Source organism: Scyliorhinus torazame, chromosome 16, assembly GCF_047496885.1.
Source record: "Scyliorhinus torazame isolate Kashiwa2021f chromosome 16, sScyTor2.1, whole genome shotgun sequence".
Classification (NCBI taxonomy): domain Eukaryota; kingdom Metazoa; phylum Chordata; class Chondrichthyes; order Carcharhiniformes; family Scyliorhinidae; genus Scyliorhinus; species Scyliorhinus torazame.
The window spans coordinates 189,879,781-189,900,356 of NC_092722.1; the positions used below are offsets into that span (position 1 = coordinate 189,879,781).

A 20,576-nucleotide genomic window follows, 5' to 3' on the forward strand; every position below is an offset into this window, starting at 1 on the left:
AAAGACCACGAATCCTGCCTCGGCGTCAACACTGAGTCTCAGGAACGGAGAATGCCGCTGATTGCCTTTCCCTTGAGTAAAAACAAAATACTGGGGATGCTGGAAATCGGAAATAGAATTCTCTTTTTGTTCTTCTCCTCAGCACCCCTTTTAGAGATCTTGCTGCTGGCTGCTCTTCCTTGAAGGAATGAGACCTGGTCAGCTTCTGTTAAGGTTTGTACAGCGGTATTGGCTCCGCCATTCTCTGATTCAGCAATGTCGATGTCTGGCAAACGTATCTGTTACTTTGGAACAGCCAATGGTTCCTGTGGCCAGGATGCAGAGCTGAGCAATCACGAGGTCACGTTGAAGAATGAACCTGATGGACCACCGGAAGAATTCAGGTTATTCTCAAGTGGAGTTAATGATACTTCTGTCAACACTGTGTGGGGGTTGCCTTCGGCTTATGGTCGGTTGAGCCAAGCACACTCTGCTCCCGTCAGTGTGCGTTTGCTGTACACTGGGTATCGGCATTTCAGCTGTCACGGCACCCTCTGGAATGGAGTCGGATGTTACCTAGGGTCAGGTCTCCTTCTTCTTCCACCTTCTCCTCAAATAGCAACTTACACAAGTTCCAAGATGTGTTCCTGCGGCTGCAGCTGTGGATATTCCTCTGTGGAGGCCAGCGCAAGCTGCCCTGAGTGGATAAAGAAGCTGCGAAGCTGTACCACCTCCTCTGCTTACTAAAGAGCAATCGTGATTGAGAGTAGGGAGTGTCGGTAAGTTCTCTCCCATTCCATCAAAGCCTCCCTGTCATCTGCCCTTGCCCCTTGAATAGGGTGCCCCCTGGATCATGAGGTCGAGTCAGAGATGGTTGGAGAAATTCGGGCTTCAGCCACGTGGAAAAAATGGACACCCATGGCCGACTTAAAATAGGTTTTGTGGCCATTGACTATGATTTTCACAGTAACTTCACTGTAGTGTTAATGTAAGCCTAGCTGTGACAATAAGAAAGATTATTATAAAACAATATCCACACTCCAGAAGGTATTCGTGCATTTTGCAACTTTTGTATCTTCCATTTCTGCTTGGTCTGATTTATCTCCCTTCAAATTTCTGAGCAAGAGGTTTTGGGTTGTGGCCTCTGGGGGGCACGACACTGGGAGGTATGACTCGGGGTATTCTACGCACCGGTAGGGTTTTTTGATGCCACACCAGGATCACTGGGAAGGATTACTCACATGTCCCCCTGTCGGGGAACCCACTGCGGGGGGTGTTAAGCTGCGGAACAGCATCGGGTGTCCTTATATGCCGATGACTTGCTGTTATACGTGTCGGAACCGAGTGTGTCGATAGGGGGAGTATTGGAGCTGCTTCGAGTGTTTGGGTATTTCTCGAAGTACAAACTAAATCTAGACAAGAGTGAGTATTTTGTGGTGACTCGGCGGGGGGTGGGGGGGCTACCATTCCGTAGGGCAGGGACTCACTTTAGGTACCTGGGGGTGCAGGTTGCCTGGGAGTGGGGGGGGGGGGGGGGGGCTCCGCAGGTACAACATTTCTAGTTTGGTGGGGAGAGTGAAAGCTGATCTGGCAAGGTGGGATGGTCTCCCTCTGTCACTGGCGGGTCGGGTACAGGCAGTTAAAATAAACGTGTTGCCGCGATTTCTGTTTATTTTTCAATGCCTGCCGATTTTCCTACCAAAGGCTTTTTTCAGAGAGATTTTGGGAAGGATTACTTCGTTCATATGGGGAGGGAAGGTGGCCAGAGTTAGAAAGGTGCTGCTACAGAGGGGAAGGCAGGCAGGGGATTTGGGTCTTCTGAACCTGATGTATTACTACTGGGCGGCGAATGTGGAGAAGGTGCGGAGCTGGGTCAGAGGGGTTGATTCCCAGTGGGTCAGAATGGAGGAGAGTTTGTGCAGGGGGTCGGGATTGAAGGCACTAGCAACAACGGCGCTCCCGATAGCTCCGGGGAAATACTCAGGGAGTCCGGTAATCATAGCTTCATTGAGAATTTGGAGGCAGTTTTGCCAACACTTCGGGTTGGGGGCGGGGTCAAGGGAAATGCCGATTCGGGGGAACCACAGTTTGAGCCAGGGAGGTGGGATGGAAATTTTCGGAAATGGGAGGATAAGGGGATTAAGACGCTAAAAGATTTGTTTCTTCGGGGTCGGTTTGCAGGATTGAGGGAGCTGGAAGCGAAGTATGGGCTGGAGCAGGGGGAAATGTTTAGATACATGCAGGTTTGAGATTTTGCCAGAAAGGAGATACAGAGCTTCCCGGAGGAGCCGGCCTCCACATTACTGGAGGAGGTGCTGACGACAGGGGGACTGGAGAAGGGGGTAGTGTCAGCGGTGTACGGAGCTATTTTGGAAGAGGAGAAGGCACCACTGGAAGGGATCAAAGCAAAGTGGGAGGAAGAGTTGGGAGAGGATATGGAGGAGGGGTTCTGGTGTGAGGTGCTCCGGAGAGTTAATGCCTCCACCTCGTGTGCGAGGTTGGGGCTAATACAGCTGAAGGTGGTATACAGAGCACACCTCACGAGGGTGAGGATGAGCCGATTCTTTGAAGGAGTAGAAGATGTGTGTGAACGTTGCGGGGGGGGCAGTGATCACGTTCATATGTTTTGGTCCTGTCCAAAGCTAGAGGATTACTGGAAGGAGGTTTTTAGGGTAATTGTTAAAGAGGTGCACGTGAAACTGGACCCGGGCCCTCGGGAGGCCATATTCGGGGTGTCGGACCAGCCAGGGTTGGAAACGGTGCGGAGGCAGATGTTGTAGCCTTCGCCTCGTTGATCGCCCGAAGGCGGATCCTGATAGGTCGGAGAGCAACCTCTCCACCCTGTGCCCTGGCGTGGCGGGGGGACCTGCTGGAATTCTTGACTCTTGAGAAGGTTAAGTTTGAACTGAGGGGAAGGCTGGACGGGTTCTACAATTCATGGGCGTTATTCATTATGCACTTTCAAGAACTGGATAACATCGAACATTAGTTGGGAGGGTTGGTTGGGAGGGTTGGGGGGAGGGGGCGATGGGTGTTAATGGTGACTCTGGGTGATTCCTGATTCCTTTTTGTCATTTGTTTGTGTGAACATGCGGGCCAATGTCTGGGGTTTGGTGGGAGGATGGGATCGTTGTTATTGATATGGGGATTGACATATTTGTTACTGATTATTGTTTATTGTTGGTGGGTGTAAATCTGGGAGAAAATGTGAAAAAGGAGGAGAATTAAAAAAAATTTTTTTTTTTAAAGCTGCGGAATGGGCCGGAAAGTCCGCCCTCTGTCTTGCTATCTCTATTATTTTCCCTCCCTCATTGTCTCTGTCTACCTCCCGCTGTCTTTGTCTCCATCTCCTTCTGCCTCTTTCACTTTTCTGGTTGTCGCCTTCGATTTCCACTTCAGAGAGGGTGTCTGTCCATCCTATTAGCACAGACTTGTTATTCCCTCGGCCTAAACTCGGAAATGCCCTTCTTCCTCGCTGCCCCTTTGTCCCTCTGTCCTGCTTCAAGATACTCCTTAAACCTATTTGACCAAACACGTCACCTGTGGCTAGGTGTCAAACTTTGATTGATAATCACTCATGAAACACCTGGTTTATTACACGAGACTTGTTATCTAATTGTTTTTGATCGAAATTTCTCTCTTGCAACTGATCCAACGACAGTGAGTGTCAGAGTGCAGAACAGCACCTGTAGGGGTGTGCGTGTTTACAGTCAATTATATAACAGTTCCCAATTCTGCAGAAACCAACGACTGAGACAGCAGGCACAATCTGAGCAATCAGTTTAGATAATAAACCAGGGTTATCTGAGATTGTTACATCGGAGTATCACTGAATCTTAACCATTACATGTTACAGTTGTATAGGACTTTGGTTAGGCCACATTTGGAATACTGCGTGCAGTTCTGGTCGCCACAGTACCAGAAGGATGTGTATGCTTTAGAGAGGGTGCAGAGGAGGTTCACCAGGATGTTGCCTGGTATGGAGGGTGCTAGCTATGAAGAAAGGTTGAGTAGATTAGGATTGTTTTCGTTGGCAAGACGGAGGTCGAGGGGGGACCTGATTGAGGTCTACAAAATGATGAGAGGTACGGACAGGGTGGATAGCAACAAGCTTTTTCCAAGAGTGGGGGTGTCAATTACAAGGGGTCGCAATTTCAAGGTGAGAGGGGGAAAATTTAAGGGAGATGTGCGTGGAAAGTTTTTTACGCAGAGGGTGGTGGGTGCCTGGAACGCTTTGCCAGCGGAGGTGGTAGAGGCGGGCATGATAGTATCACTTAAGAGGCATCTAGACAGATATATGAACGGGCGGGGAACAGAGGGAAGTAGATCCTTGGAAAATAGGATCTGGATAAAGGATCTGGATCGGCGCAGGCTGGGAGGGCCGAAGGGCCTGTTCCTGTGCTGTAATTTTCTTTGTTCTATTAACTATTCAAACATTGTACGCTCCTAGAACTTGACAAACAGGTCTTGTGGCATGGTGGGTAGTGTCTGTGCCCCTCAGCCAGAATCTCCAGGTCCAACTCCCACCCCAAAACCCTCATGGCCAAGGAAGGTGTGTTCATAATGCAACCAAACGGATTGACTATCAACCTACAAACCCTCCCAACACACATCAACGGCAAGCGGCAATATTGGGGGATTTCTGGTCAGCCAAGTGTTGGAGCCTCCAACATCACTATCCATAGTTCCAGACTACAACATGTATGTAAAAGTGGATGTTGCGACAACAACCTGGACTGAGTGAACTGTAACACACACCGCCACTAACCCTCGACACGGGCCTACCTTTACCATTCTATATGGAAGCTCCCCTAGTGGCTGGGTTAGTCATTGCACAGCCTAACCATGCAACAACCTAGGTTTTAGCTCTGATCTGCATCCCCGTCCGCCAATCACAGCCAGAAAGGCTGTATGGGGCAACATTACAATTGTCTACAGAAGTTGCAGGGTAGATTGAGGAAGATCAGGTGGGTTTTTTTTTGAGATGTCCACAGTGTTCTGGCCAATATTTATCCCTCAATCGACATCACTTTTTTAAAAAATTCCAAGTAAGGGACAGTTTACCGTGGCCAATCCACCTACCCCGCACATCTTTGGGTTGTTCGGGCGAGATTCACGCAGACACGGGGAGAATGCGCAAATTCCACACGGACATTGACCCGGGGCCGGGGGATCGAACCCAGATCCACAGCGCCGTGAGGCAGCAGTGCTAACCACTGCGCCGCCGTGCCCCCCCCCCAATCAACGTCACGAAAAAGATGGATTATCGGGCTGTTGTTTTACTGGTCTACTGTGGGAGCTTGCTGTGCACAGATTAGCTGCCACGCTTCCTGCATTACAACAGTGACTACACTACCCCCACACTGTCTGTGAAGTGCATTTTGGAACTTCTTGAGGTCATGTCAGGTTAAATAAAAAAGAGCAAAATGAGGCCCAAGTTAGTGTGCCAAAACATCAGCCTGAGGGGTTGTTACGACAGCGCTGTGCTGCTTCAAAGTCGAAGAATGTCAAAGGCAGAGATGCTTCTCGGAATCTCTCTGACTTTAAATAACCAGCCCCTTTTTGCGAATGTCACACTGCATCTGACTGGGGCTCACTGAGCACAGTGCTGGGGATTACTTGCATGCTGAACTATGCTGCCTGCTGCCAACATCTGCTTGTGCTTGTGGAATGCTGTTATAGTTTTTAGAGCCAGCTCTGCTCTAAGCCCTTTGCTTCTTAACCCCATAAGCTCTTAAATGACCCAGTTGAAAATTCTTATTATTTAATTCAAAACCCTCCATCGCAGTACCCCACCCCTCTATCCCAGCTGCCCCACAAACCCCCGTGATTTCTGCTTCCTCCAATTCTGACCTCAGGCCCATCCCCGACATTCATCACCCCACCATTGGTCTAACTCCAGCGACTTAGACCCGTGAAGCTCTGGAATTTCCTCCTCAAACCTCTCCACCTCTTTCAGACTCTCCTACATACCCATGTGGTGATATGCATCACTGTAAATACACAAGGGGTTAATGGAAATACACTGGGACTAAATAAACACTAGAGGGAGCACCAGAGACATCATGACACACAGACATTCAACCAATAGGTCAGTAAACTAGGACACGACCAATGGGCAGTCAAGACTCCCAGAGGTGACACTACCACAAGGGGGCTACCCATATAAAAGGACAGGGCACACATGCTCTTTCTCTTTTCATAGGCGACACTCAGAGAGACAGGGGCAGATCAGGAAGCATCACACTCACCGCATGGCTTAGAGCAGACTGGTTAGTTAGATTGAGTTACTTTGGTGAGATTAGCAGGAGAGTCGAACCCAAGTAGGAGAATTGTTAACGGTTCAATAAATGTGTTAAAGCTATCTCCAAGTCTGAACCTTCCTTTGTCAGAGTGTACATCAAGGAAGCAGCTTATGCTACATGAAAAAGCAGAACACAACATCCGACACTGCTGTTAGGGAGCAAGTTCTAAGATTTTGGCTCAACAACAATGAAGGAACAGTTCTACAGTTCCACGTCAGGATGGTGTGTGGTTTGAAGCTGAACTTGGAGATTCCGCTGTTCCCATGTGCCGTTGTCCTTCTAGAGGTTAGAGGTCACCGTTTTGGAAGGTGCTGTCAAAGTAACATTTAAGGGCGAAATTCCATACATTGGCGAAGGGGAGAGGGCGGGAAGCAATCACTCCTTTGGGGAGAGAAATTTTTCATTCGGGAGATAATCTAGACATTCAGAAAAGATCCCTTGTGTGGTATTATAGGTAATACGGTACCTGATAGGCTGGAGCACCATTGGTGGAAACTATGCTTTCTATTAGTTAGGAGGTGTGGTAGCTCCGCCCTGCTAGGCAGGGTATAAGAGCCCGTGCCGCCCCAGCAGCCTTCATTCTGTGCCTGAGCTGCTGGGGGAAACAACTAGCTTATTAAAGCCTTCAGTTGGACTACAACCTCGCTTTAGTGGTCATTGATCGTGCATCACCTTGATTACAATCAAAGAAGGGGGAATCTTTTATTTGTTAAAATTGTCATAGTTTTTTTCTCGCCGTGTCTTTTGCAAATCTGCTTAAGTTTATAGATTTGAGGTGTTGAAGTAATACCAACAACACCTACATTTAGTTATATAGAGCTCTGACATAACAAAACATTCCAAGGTGTGTCACAATAACACACAAGCAATAGGATCAGAGGTAGACCACACTGCCCAGCAAGCCAGCTCGGCCAATCTGAAAAGGTTCCATCAGACTGGAAAGTAACAAAGATAACCCCTGTGTTCAGGAAGGGAGGGAGGCAGAAAACTATTCCCCTGACGTCTGTTGTGGGGAAGGTGTTCGAATCAATCATTAAAAAGTTGATAGCTGGGCACTTAGAACACCCAAGGCAATTGGGGAGAGTCAGCATGGTTTGTGAAATTGTTTAGCCGATTTATTGGAGTTCTCTGAAGGAGTAACACGTGCTGTGGATAAAGGGGAGCCTGTAGACATACTGTACTTGGATTTCCAGCAGGCATTTCTTAAGGTGCCATATCAGAGCTTCTTGTGGAAAATAAAAGCTCATGGTGCAGAGGTAACATATTAGCATGGATAGCAGATTGGCTGGCTGGAACAGAGAGTATGCATAAATGGGGCTTTGCCTGATTGGCAGAATGTGACAGAATGGACTCCCGCAGGGATCTGTGCTGCAGCATCAACTTTTCACAATTTACATCAATGCCATGGATGAGGGAAGCAAAGGCTAAATTTTCAGGCGACACAAAAATTAGTAGGCAAGTATGTTGTGACGAAGACATAAGGGGTGGGATTCTCCATCCTGCCGCACCAGTTTTCTGGTCCGGCACGCTCCTGCCAGCGGAGGGATTCTCTATCCCGCCAGCTGGCCAATGGGGTTTCCCATTGTGGGCAGCCCCACGCCGTCAGGATATCCCCGGGCGTGGGTGCGTTGCCGGCGCAACGGAGAATCCCGACAGTGGAGAAGCCAGCTCAAGGAGTTTGAAGATGTAAATAGGCTAAGGGAATGGGCAAAAATCTGGCAGATGGAGTGTAATGTGGGAAAATGTGAAGTTGTTCACTTTGGCAGGAAGAATAAAGAAGCAGAGTATTACTTAGATGGAGACGACGGCAGAATTCCGAGGTGCAGTGGGATCGAGGGATCCCTTGATTTCCTGAGACACCAAAAATCTGTATGAATCACTGCAGGTACAACAGTAATTAAGAAGGCTAATGGAATACTATCCTTTATTACAAGAGGATTTGAGCATAAAAGCAAGCATGCTATTCTTCAGTTTTACAGGGCATTAGTGAGAATGCATCTCGAATGCTAATAGAGTTTCAGTCTCCTTATGTAAGGAAGGATGTAAACGCATTGAACGTGGTTCAGAGGAGGTTTACTGGATTGATAACTGGAATGAGCAGGCTGTCTTGTGAAGAAAGTTTTGGACAGACTTTGCTTGTTTCCAGTGGAGGTTAGAAGAGTGAGGGGGTGACTTGATTGAAGTGTATAAGATCCTGAATGGTCTTGACAAGGTGGACGCGGAAAGGATGTTTCCTCGTGTGGGTGAGTCCAGAACCAGGGGGCATTGTTTTAAAATTAGGGGCCGAATGGCCTACTTCTGCTCCTGTTTTGTATGTTCCTATTCAATACGGTCATGGCTGATCTTGGGTTCCAATTCCACTTTCCTGCCTGCTCCTCGTATCCCTTGATTTCCTGAGACGCCAAACATCTGTCTTAAATGTTTCAGCGATGGAGCACCATAGTCCTCTGGGGTAGAAAACCCTTTGAGTGGACAGGTTTCTCCTCATCTCAGTCCGAAACGATCAGCCTCTTACCTGAAACAGCCATTTTACCATCTAGCTAGCAGCATCACAAAAAAGGGGCCCAGCCAAGCTCATATCCAAACTCCAAAACCTAGGACTTGGCTCCTCCCTCTGCCGTTCGGTCCTCAACTTCCTGACCCCTAGACCACAATCAGTAAAGATAAACAACAACACCTCCTCCATGATAGTCCTCAATACCGGGGCCCTGCAAGGCTGTGTACTTAGCCCCCTACTATACTCCCTACGCACGCACAACTGTGTGGCAAAATTCGGCTCCAACTCCATCTGCAAGTTTGCTGGCGACACGACCATAGTGAGTCAGACCTCAAACAACAATGAGTCAGAGTACAGGAGATAGAGAAACTAGTGGAGTGGTGTAGCGACAACAATCTCTCCCTCAATGTCAGCAAAACCAAGGAGCTGGTCTTCGACTTCAGGAAGCAAAGTGTCGTACACGCCCCTGTCTGCGCCTATGCTTCCTCAGGAAATTAAGGAAATTCGGCATGTCCACATTGACTCTGACCAAATTTTACAGATGCACCATAGAAAGCATCCTATCAGGCTGCATCACAGCCTGGTATGGCAACTGCTCGGCCCAGGACTGCAAGAAACTTCAGAGAGTCGTGAACACAGCCCAGTCTATCACGTGAGCCCGCCTGAAATCCATTCACTCTATCTACACCTCCCACTGCTTTCACCCGATGTGTGTGTCTATGTATTTACATTGTGTATTTATCGTATGTTCTATGTTTTTCGTGTAAGGAACGATCTGCCTGGACTGTACACGGAGCAACACTTTTCACTGTACCTTGGTACATGCGACAATACATCTAAATCTAAAATCTAAATCGAAACCAAGACATTGTTTGAGCAAAAGGTAATATAGATCAGACAGCACAGGGGGCAGCACGGAGGCACAGTGGTTAGCACAGCTGCCTCACAGATCCAGGGTCCCGGGTTCGATTCCGGCCTTGGGTGACTGCCTGTGTGGAGTTTGCACTTCCTCCCCGTGTCTGCGTGGGTTTCCTCCGGGTGGTCCGGTTTCCTCCCACAGTCCAAAGTGCAGGTTGGGTGGATTGGCCAGGCTAAACTGCCCTCAGTGCCCAAAAGGTTAGGTGGGGTTGCTGGGACGCGGTGGAGGAGTGGGCCTAGGTAGGATGATCTTTCAGAGGGTCGGTGCTGACTCGATGGGCCGAATGGCCTCCTTCTGCCCTGTGATAGTTCTGTTATTCTGTATGTGAGCGGGACTTGGTCAGAGTTAGGACAGTTTTGGACAGAGTAGGAGAGTTTTGGATGACCTCAGGTTTGGCGAGGTGGAGGATGGGAGACGGGGTCAGGGGAGAATCGGAATGGTCGGGTCGAGAGGGGACGACAGCAGCAGATTAGCTGAGGCACTCGCACACACACACACACACACACACACACACACACACACACAATTGCTAAACAAAATGTAAGTGCTCTAAGCACCACCTTGTGGTTGGGCAGTGCGCTGCAACCGAGGCTCATACTCTTTTTTAAAAATGTTTTTATTAAAGACTTTCCATTTACAATAAATTCTATAACAAAGCCAACATCACAAACAGAGGATATAACCCAGAACAATGTAACAAAAACACAACCACCCACATGCACCTCACCCACAAAAGAAAGGAAAGATACCCCCCACCCTTAACAACTGACGATGGGTAATTCGCAAAGTGGGCAATGAATGGCTGCCAGCCCATAGAATCCCTCAACCAACGCCCTGAGGATGTACTCCTCCAGGTACAAGAATCCCATTAGGCCACCCAACCCTCCCGAGGCACTGGGGGGGGAGTAGGAGACCCCCACCCCAGCAGAACCCGCCTCCAGGCAATCAATGAGGCGAAGGCGACGCGTCTGCCTTCACCCCCGTTTGCAGCCCCAGCGGGTCCGACACCCCGAAAACGGCCACCAAAATGCAAGGCTCCAGAATATATCAATGTTCATCATCGCTGACGTGGTGCTAAGGAAAGAGAGCAGAAAGCTTACCGGTTTGAGACGTGACCAGAACATGTGTGTGTGTGTGTGGTTGCCCCCCACCCCCCTACCCGGGCATACCGCTCGCACCCGTCCTCTATCCCTGGGAAGAAGTCCTGAGATTGTCAGCCTGGGTCAGGTGAGCCCTGTGCACTGCCTTCAGCTGGATCAGGCCGTGCGACGCACAAGAAGACGTAGAGTTCACCACAAGGCGTCACTTCATCATCCAGTCTAAATCCCAACTCCCCCTCCCACTTCACTTTCACCTCATCCACCGGGCCGCCCCTAGTTGCCTGATGTGCTACCCTCCTCCGACCCCACTCTACAAAGGATCCTCTCCATCAGAGGCGCCGGCAGCGCCGCGAGAGAAGGCACCGCCTCTGGTGGTGTCGGAGGTGGTGTCAGAGGTGGTGTCAGAGGTGGTGTCGGAATTGGTGTCGGAGGTGGTGTCGGAGGTGATGCCGGAGGTGGTGTCGGAGGTGGTGCCGGAGGTGATGCCGGAGGTGGTGTCGGAGGTGATGCCGGAGGTGGTGTCGGAGGTGGTGCCGGAGGTGGTGTCGGAGGTGGTGTTGGAGGTGGTGTTGGAGGTGGTGTCGGAGGTGGTGTTGGAGGTGGTGTCGGACGTGGTGTCGGACGTGGTGTCGGAGGTGGTGTCGGACGTGGTGTTGGAGGTGGTGTCGGAGGTGGTGTTGGAGGTGGTGTCGGACTTGGTGTCGGACTTGGTGTCGGACTTGGTGTCGGAGGTGGTGCCGGACTTGGTGTCGGACTTGGTGTCGGACGCGGTGTCGGAGGTGGTGTCGGAGGTGGTGTCGGACGTGGTGTTGGAGGTGGTGTCGGAGGTGGTGTCGGAGGTGGTGTTGGAGGTGGTGTCGGACTTGGTGTTGGAGGTGGTGTCGGACTTGGTGTCGGACTTGGTGTCGGACTTGGTGTTGGAGGTGGTGTCGGACTTGGTGTCGGACTTGGTGTCGGACTTGGTGTCGGAGGTGGTGTCGGACGTGGTGTCGGAGGTGGTGTCGGAGGTGGTGTCGGACGTGGTGTTGGAGGTGGTGTCGGAGGTGGTGTCGGAGGTGGTGTCGGAGGTGGTGTCGGAGGTGGTGTCGGAGGTGGTGTCGGACGTGGTGTCGGACGTGGTGTCGGACTTGGTGTCGGAGGTGGTGTCGGAGGTGGTGTCGGACGTGTTGTCGGAGGTGGTGTCAGACGTGGTGTCGGAGGTGGTGTCGGACGTGGTGTCGGAGGTGGTGTCGGAGGTGGTGTCGGACGTGGTGCCGGAGGTTGTGTCGGACGTGGTGTCGGAGGTGGTGTCGGACGTGGTGTCGGAGGTGGTGTCGGACGTGGTGTCGGAGGTGGTGTCGGAGGTGGTGTCGGACGTGGTGCCGGAGGTTGTGTCGGACGTGGTGTCGGAGGTGGTGTCGGACGTGGTGTCGGAGGTGGTGTCGGACGTGGTGTCGGACGTGGTGCCGGAGGTGGTGTCGGAGGTGGTGTCGGAGGTGGTGTCGGACGTGGTGTCGGACATGGTGTCGGAGGTGGTGTCGGAGGTGGTGTCGGAGGTGGTGTCGGACGTGGTGTCGGACGTGGTGTCGGACTTGGTGTCGGAGGTGGTGCCGGACTTGGTGTCGGACGTGGTGTCGGACGTGGTGTTGGAGGTGGTGTCGGAGGTGGTGTTGGAGGTGGTGTCGGACGTGGTGTTGGAGGTGGTGTCGGAGGTGGTGTCGGACGTGGTGTCGGAGGTGGTGTCGGAGGTGGTGTCGGAGGTGGTGTCGGACGTGGTGTCGGATGTGGTGTCAGACGTGGTGTCGGACTTGGTGTTGGAGGTGGTGTCAGACGTGGTGTCGGAGGTGGTGTCGGACGTGGTGTCAGACATGGTGTCGGACTTGGTGTCGGACTTGGTGTTGGAGGTGGTGTCGGACTTGGTGTCGGACTTGGTGTCGGACTTGGTGTTGGAGGTGGTGTCGGACTTGGTGTCGGACTTGGTGTCGGACTTGGTGTCGGAGGTGGTGTCGGACGTGGTGTCGGAGGTGGTGTCGGACGTGGTGTCGGAGGTGGTGTCGGAGGTGGTGTCGGACGTGGTGTCGGAGCTGGTGTTGGAGGTGGTGTCGGAGGTGGTGTCGGAGGTGGTGTCGGAGGTGGTGTCGTACGTGGTGTCGGAGGTGGTGTCGGACTTGGTGTCGGACTTGGTGTTGGAGGTGGTGTCGGACTTGGTGTCGGACTTGGTGTCGTACTTGGTGTTGGAGGTGGTGTCGGACGTGGTGTCGGAGGTGGTGTCGGACGTGGTGTCGGACGTGGTGTCGGACGTGGTGTCGGACGTGGTGTCGGAGATGGTGTCGGACGTGGTGTTGGAGGTGGTGTCGGAGGTGGTGTCGGAGGTGGTGTCGGACGTGGTGTCGGACGTGGTGTCAGACGTGGTGTCGGACTTGGTGTTGGAGGTGGTGTCAGACGTGGTGTCGGAGGTGGTGTCGGACGTGGTGTCAGACGTGGTGTCGGACTTGGTGTTGGAGGTGGTGTCGGACTTGGTGTCGGACTTGGTGTCGGACTTGGTGTTGGAGGTGGTGTCGGACGTGGTGTCGGAGGTGGTGTCGGACGTGGTGTCGGAGGTGGTGTCGGAGGTGGTGTCGGACGTGGTGTCGGAGCTGGTGTTGGAGGTGGTGTCGGAGGTGGTGTCGGAGGTGGTGTCGGACGTGGTGTCGGAGGTGGTGTCGGACGTGGTGTCGGAGGTGGTGTCGGACTTGGTGTCGGACTTGGTGTTGGAGGTGGTGTCGGACTTGGTGTCGGACTTGGTGTCGGACTTGGTGTTCGAGGTGGTGTCGGACTTGGTGTCGGACTTGGTGTCGGACTTGGTGTCGGAGGTGGTGTCGGAGGTGGTGTCGGACGTGGTGTCGGAGGTGGTGTCGGAGGTGGTGTCGGACGTGGTGTCGGAGGTGGTGTCGGAGGTGGTGTCGGAGGTGGTGTCGGAGGTGGTGTCGGAGGTGGTGTCGGACGTGGTGTCGGAGGTGGTGTCGGAGGTGGTGTCGGACGTGGTGTCGGAGGTGGTGTTGGACGTGGTGTCGGACGTGGTGTCGGAGGTGGTGTTGGAGGTGGTGTCGGAGGTGGTGTTGGAGGTGGTGTCGGACGTGGTGTCGGAGGTGGTGTTGGAGGTGGTGTCAGACGTGGTGTCGGACTTGGTGTCGGAGGTGGTGCCGGACTTGGTGTCGGACTTGGTGTCGGACGTGGTGCCGGACGTGGTGTCGGAGGTGGTGTCGGACGTGGTGTCGGAGGTGGTGTTGGAGGTGGTGTCGGACGTGGTGTCGGACTTGGTGTCGGACGTGGTGTCGGACGTGGTGTCGGACGTGGTGTCGGACTTGGTGTCGGAGGTGGTGCCGGACTTGGTGTCGGACGTGGTGTCGGACGTGGTGTCGGACGTGGTGTCGGACGTGGTGTCGGAGGTGGTGTCGGAGGTGGTGCCGGACGTGGTGTCGGACGTGGTGTCGGAGGTGGTGTCGGACGTGGTGTCGGACGTGGTGTCGGAGGTGGTGTCGGAGGTGGTGTCGGAGGTGGTGTCGGACGTGGTGTCGGAGGTGGTGTCGGAGGTGGTGTCGGACGTGGTGTCGGAGCTGGTGTTGGAGGTGGTGTCGGAGGTGGTGTCGGAGGTGGTGTCGGACGTGGTGTCGGAGGTGGTGTCGGACGTGGTGTCGGAGGTGGTGTCGGACTTGGTGTCGGACTTGGTGTTGGAGGTGGTGTCGGACTTGGTGTCGGACTTGGTGTCGGACTTGGTGTTCGAGGTGGTGTCGGACTTGGTGTCGGACTTGGTGTCGGACTTGGTGTCGGAGGTGGTGTCGGAGGTGGTGTCGGACGTGGTGTCGGAGGTGGTGTCGGAGGTGGTGTCGGACGTGGTGTTGGAGGTGGTGTCGGAGGTGGTGTCGGAGGTGGTGTCGGAGGTGGTGTCGGAGGTGGTGTCGGAGGTGGTGTCGGACGTGGTGTCGGAGGTGGTGTCGGAGGTGGTGTCGGACGTGGTGTCGGAGGTGGTGTTGGACGTGGTGTCGGACGTGGTGTCGGAGGTGGTGTTGGAGGTGGTGTCGGAGGTGGTGTTGGAGGTGGTGTCGGACGTGGTGTCGGAGGTGGTGTTGGAGGTGGTGTCAGACGTGGTGTCGGACTTGGTGTCGGAGGTGGTGCCGGACTTGGTGTCGGACTTGGTGTCGGACGTGGTGCCGGACGTGGTGTCGGAGGTGGTGTCGGACGTGGTGTCGGAGGTGGTGTTGGAGGTGGTGTCGGACGTGGTGTCGGACTTGGTGTCGGACGTGGTGTCGGACGTGGTGTCGGACGTGGTGTCGGACTTGGTGTCGGAGGTGGTGCCGGACTTGGTGTCGGACGTGGTGTCGGACGTGGTGTCGGACGTGGTGTCGGACGTGGTGTCGGAGGTGGTGTCGGAGGTGGTGCCGGACGTGGTGTCGGACGTGGTGTCGGAGGTGGTGTCGGACGTGGTGTCGGACGTGGTGTCGGACGTGGTGTTGGAGGTGGTGTCGGACGTGGTGTCGGACTTGGTGTCGGAGGTGGTGCCGGACTTGGTGTCGGACTTGGTGTCGGACTTGGTGTTGGACGTGGTGCCGGAGGTGGTGTCGGAGGTGGTGCCGGACGTGGTGTCGGAGGTGGTGTCGGACGTGGTGTCGGAGGTGGTGTCGGAGGTGGTGTCGGACGTGGTGTCGGACGTGGTGTTGGAGGTGGTGTCGGACGTGGTGTCGGACTTGGTGTCGGAGGAGGTGCCGGACTTGGTGTCGGACTTGGTGTCGGACTTGGTGTTGGACGTGGTGCCGGAGGTGGTGTCGGAGGTGGTGTCGGAGGTGGTGCCGGACGTGGTGTCGGAGGTGGTGTCGGATGTGGTGTCGGACGTGGTGTCGGACGTGGTGTCGGACGTTGTGTCGGACGTGGTGTCGGACGTGGTGTCGGACGTGGTGCCGGACGTGGTGCCGGACGTGGTGTCGGACGTGGTGTCGGACGTGGTGTCGGAGGTGGTGTCGGAGGTGGTGTCGGAGGTGGTGTTGGAGGTGGTGTCGGACGTGGTGTCGGACGTGGTGTCAGAGGTGGTGTCGGAGGTGGTGTCGGAGGTGGTGTCGGACTTGGTGTCGGACGTGGTGTCGAACGTGGTGTCGGACGTGGTGTCGGACGTGGTGTCGGACGTGGTGTTGGAGGTGGTGTCGGACGTGGTGTCGGAGGTGGTGTCGGAGGTGGTGTCGGATGTGTTGTCGGAGGTGGTGTCGGACGTTGTGTCGGAGGTGGTGTCGGAGGTGGTGTCGGAGGTGGTGTCGGAGGTGGTGTCGGACGTGGTGTCCGAGGTGGTGTCGGAGGTGGTGTCGGAGGTGGTGTCGGAGGTGGTGTCGGACGTGGTGTCGGACGTGGTGTCGGACGTGGTGTCGGACGTGGTGTCGAACGTGGTGTCGGACGTGGTGTCGAACGTTGTGTCGGACGTGGTGTCGGAGGTGGTGTCGGACGTGGTGTCGGACGTGGTGTCGGAGGTGGTGTCGGACGTGGTGTCGGACGTGGTGTCGGACGTTGTGTCGGAGGTGGTGTCGGACGTGGTGTCGGACGTGGTGTCGGAGGTGGTGTCGGAGGTGGTGTCGGAGGTGGTGTCGGACGTGGTGTCGGACGTGGTGTCGGAGGTGGTGTCGGAGGTGGTGTCGGACGTGGTGTCGGACGTGGTGTCGGACGTGGTGTCGGACGTGGTGTCGGACGTGGTGTCGGACGTGGTGTCGGACGTTGTGTCGGACGTGGTGTCGGACGTGGTGTCGGAGGTGGTGTCGGACGTGGTGTCGGACGTGGTGTCGGAGGTGGTGTCGGACGTGGTGTCGGACGTGGTGTCGGACGTGGTGTCGGAGGTGGTGTCGGACGTGGTGTCGGACGTGGTGTCGGAGGTGGTGTCGGACGTGGTGTTGGAGGTGGTGTCGGACGTGGTGTTGGAGGTGGTGTCGGACGTGGTGTCGAACGTGGTGTCGGACGTGTTGTCGGACGTGGTGTCGGACGTGGTGTCGGACGTGGTGTCGGACGTGGTGTCGGACGTGGTGTTGGAGCTGGTGTCGGACTTGGTGTCGGACGTGGTGTCGGACGTAGTGTCGGACGTGGTGTCGGACGTGGTGTCGAACGTGGTGTCGGAGGTGGTGTCGGACGTGGTGTCGGACGTGGTGTCGGACGTGGTGTTTCAGGTGGTGTCGAACGTGGTGTCGGACGTGGTGTCGGACGTGGTGTTTGAGGTGGTGTCGGACGTGGTGTCGGACGTGGTGTCGGACGTGGTGTTTGAGGTGGTGTCGAACGTGGTGTCGGAGGTGGTGTCGGACGTGGTGTCGGACGTGGTGTTTGAGGTGGTGTCGAACGTGGTGTCGGACGTGGTGTCGGACGTGGTGTTTGAGGTGGTGTCGAACGTGGTGTCGGAGGTGGTGTCGGACGTGGTGTCGGACGTGGTGTCGGACGTGGTGTTGGAGCTGGTGTCGGAGGTGGTGTCGGAGGTGGTGTCGGAGGTGGTGTTTGAGGTGGTGTCGAACGTGGTGTCGGAGGTGGTGTCGGAGGTGGTGTCGGACGTGGTGTCGGACGTGGTGTCGGACGTGGTGTCGGACGTGGTGTCGGACGTGGTGTTTGAGGTGGTGTCGAACGTGGTGTCGGAGGTGGTGTCGGACGTGGTGTCGGACGTGGTGTCGGACGTGGTGACGGACGTGGTGTTTGAGGTGGTGTCGGACGTGGTGTCGGACGTGGTGTCGGACGTGGTGTCGGACGTGGTGTTGGAGCTGGTGTCGGAGGTGGTGTCGGACGTGGTGTCGGACGTGGTGTCGGACGTGGTGTCGGACGTGGTGTTTGAGGTGGTGTCGGACGTGGTGTCGGACGTGGTGTCGGACGTGGTGTTGGAGCTGGTGTCGGAGGTGGTGTCGGACGTGGTGTCGGACGTGGTGTCGGACGTGGTGTCGGACGTGGTGTCGGACGTGGTGTCGGACGTGGTGTTGGAGCTGGTGTCGGAGGTGGTGCCGGAGGTTGTGTCGGACGTGGTGTCGGACGTGGTGTCGGAGGTGGTGTCGGACGTAGTGTTGGACGTGGTGTCAGAGGTGGTGTCGGAGGTGGTGCCGGAGGTGGTGTCGGACGTGGTGTCGGAGGTGGTGTCGGAGGTGGTGTCGGAGGTGGTGTCGGAGGTGGTGTCGGACGTGGTGTCGGAGGTGGTGTCGGACGTGGTGTTGGAGCTGGTGTCGGAGGTGGTGCCGGAGGTTGTGTCGGACGTGGTGTCGGACGTGGTGTCGGAGGTGGTGTCGGACGTAGTGTTGGACGTGGTGTCGGACGTGGTGTCGGACGTGGTGTCAGAGGTGGTGTCGGAGGTGGTGCCGGAGGTGGTGTCGGACGTGGTGTCGGAGGTGGTGTCGGAGGTGGTGCCGGAGGTTGTGTCGGACGTGGTGTCGGACGTGGTGTCGGAGGTGGTGTCGGAGGTGGTTGTGTCGGTGGTGTGGGAGGTGGTGTTGGAGGTGGTGTCGGACGTGGTGTCGGAGGTGGTGTTGGAGGTGGTGTCGGACGTGGTGTCAGAGGTGGTGTCGGAGGTGGTGTCGGACGTGGTGTCGGACGTGGTGTCGGACGTGGTGTCGGACGTGGTGTCAGAGGTGGTGTCGGAGGTGGTGTCGGACGTGGTGTCGGACGTGGTGTCGGACGTGGTGTCGGAGGTGGTGCCGGAGGTGGTGTCGGAGGTGGTGTCGGACGTGGTGTCAGAGGTGGTGTCGGACGTGGTGCCGGACGTGGTGTCGGACGTGGAGTCGGACGTGGTGTCGGACGTGGTGTCAGAGGTGGTGTCGGACGTGGTGTCGGACGTGGTGTCGGACGTGGTGTCGGAGGTGATGTCGGACGTGGTGTCGGACGTGGTGTCGGACGTGGAGTCGGACGTGGTGTCGGACGTGGAGTCGGAGGTGGTGTCGGAGGTGGTGTCGGACGTGGTGTCGGACGTGGTGTCGGACGTGGTGTCGGACGTGGTGTCAGAGGTGGTGTCGGACGTGGTGTCGGACGTGGTGTCGGACGTGGAGTCGGACGTGGTGCCGGACGTGGTGTCGGACGTGGTGTCAGAGGTGGTGTCGGACGTGGTGTCGGACGTGGTGTCGGACGTGGTGTCGGACGTGGTGTCAGAGGTGGTGTCGGACGTGGTGTCGGACGTGGTGTCGGACGTGGTGTCAGAGGTGGTGTCGGACGTGGTGTCGGACGTGGTGTCGGACGTGGAGTCGGACGTGGTGCCGGACGTGGTGTCGGACGTGGTGTCAGAGGTGGTGTCGGACGTGGTGTCGGACGTGGTGTCGGACGTGGTGTCGGACGTGGTGTCAGAGGTGGTGTCGGACGTGGTGTCGGACGTGGTGTCGGACGTGGTGTCGGACGTGGTGTCGGACGTGGAGTCGGACGTGGTGTCGGACGTGGAGTCGGAGGTGGTGTCGGAGGTGGTGTCGGACGTGGTGTCGGACGTGGAGTCGGACGTGGTGTCAGAGGTGGTGTCAGAGGTGGTGTCGGACGTGGTGCCGGACGTGGTGTCGGACGTGGTGTCAGAGGTGGTGTCGGAGGTGGTGTCGGACGTGGTGTCGGACGTGGAGTCGGACGTGGTGTCAGAGGTGGTGTCGGACGTGGTGCCGGACGTGGTGTCGGACGTGGTGTCAGAGGTGGTGTCGGACGTGGTGTCGGACGTGGTGTCGGACGTGGTGTCGGACGTGGTGTCGGACGTGGTGTCGGACGTGGTGTCGGACGTGGAGCCGGACGTGGTGTCGGACGTGGAGTCGGACGTGGTGTCGGAGGTGGTGTCGGAGGTGGTGTCGGACGTGGTGTCGGAGGTGGTGTCGGACGTGGTGTCGGAGGTGGTGTCGGACGTGGAGTCGGACGTGGTGTCGGACGTGGAGTCGGACGTGGTGTCGGACGTGATGTCGGAGGTGGTGTCGGAGGTGGTGTCGGACGTGGTGTCGGAGGTGGAGTCGGACGTGGTGTCGGAGGTGGTGTCGGACGTGGTGTCGGACGTGGAGTCGGACGTGGTGTCGGACGTGGTGTCGGAGGTGGTGTCGGACGTGGTGTCGGACGTGGTGTCGGAGGTGGTGTCGGACGTTGTGTCGGACGTGGTGTCGGACGTGGTGTCGGAGGTGGTGTCGGAGGTGGTGTCGGACGTGGTGTCGGACGTGGTGTCGGAGGTGGTGTCGGAGGTGGTGTCGGACGTGGAGTCCGACGTTGTGTCGGACGTGGTGTCGGACGTGGTGTTGGAGGTGGTGTCGGACGTGGTGTCGGACGTGGTGTCGGACGTGGTGTCGGACGTGGTGTCGGACGTGGTGTCGGACGTGGTGTCGGAGGTGGTGTCGGACGTGGTGTCGGACGTGGTGTCGGAGGTGGTGTCGGAGGTGGTGTCGGAGGTGGTGTCGGACGTGGTGTCGGACGTGGTGTCGGACGTGGTGTCGGACGTGGTGTCGGACGTGGTGTCGGACATGGTGTCGGACGTTGTGTCGGAGGTGGTGTCGGAGGTGGTGTCGGACGTGGTGTCGGACGTGGTGTCGGACGTGGTGTCGGACGTGGTGTCGGACGTGGTGTCGGACGTGGTGTCGGACGTGGTGTTGGAGGTGGTGACGGACGTGGTGTCGGACGTGGTGTCGGAGGTGGTGTCGGACGTGGTGTCGGACGTGGTGTCGGAGGTGGTGACGGACGTGGTGTCGGACGTGGTGTCGGACGTGGTGTCGGAGGTGGTGTCGGACGTGGTGTCGGACGTGGTGTCGGACGTGGTGTCAGAGGTGGTGTCGGAGGTGGTGTCGGACGTGGTGTCGGACGTGGTGTCGGACGTGGTGTCG

At 56.3% G+C, this 20,576-nt stretch overlaps 1 protein-coding gene across 1 annotated transcript in view; it reads left to right on the forward strand.

Annotated features, from left to right (window-relative positions):
* The first annotated feature begins 255 nt into the window (after nucleotides 1-255).
* Nucleotides 256-20,576, forward strand: part of LOC140392321 (uncharacterized) — a 73,039-nt gene continuing 52,718 nt past the window's right edge. The window contains exons 1-4 of the mRNA XM_072477636.1: nucleotides 256-383; nucleotides 12,574-12,997; nucleotides 13,241-13,321; nucleotides 13,526-13,667. Coding sequence (XP_072333737.1) covers nucleotides 256-383; nucleotides 12,574-12,997; nucleotides 13,241-13,321; nucleotides 13,526-13,667 — 775 coding nt within the window. The remainder of the gene's footprint in view (nucleotides 384-12,573; nucleotides 12,998-13,240; nucleotides 13,322-13,525; nucleotides 13,668-20,576) is intronic.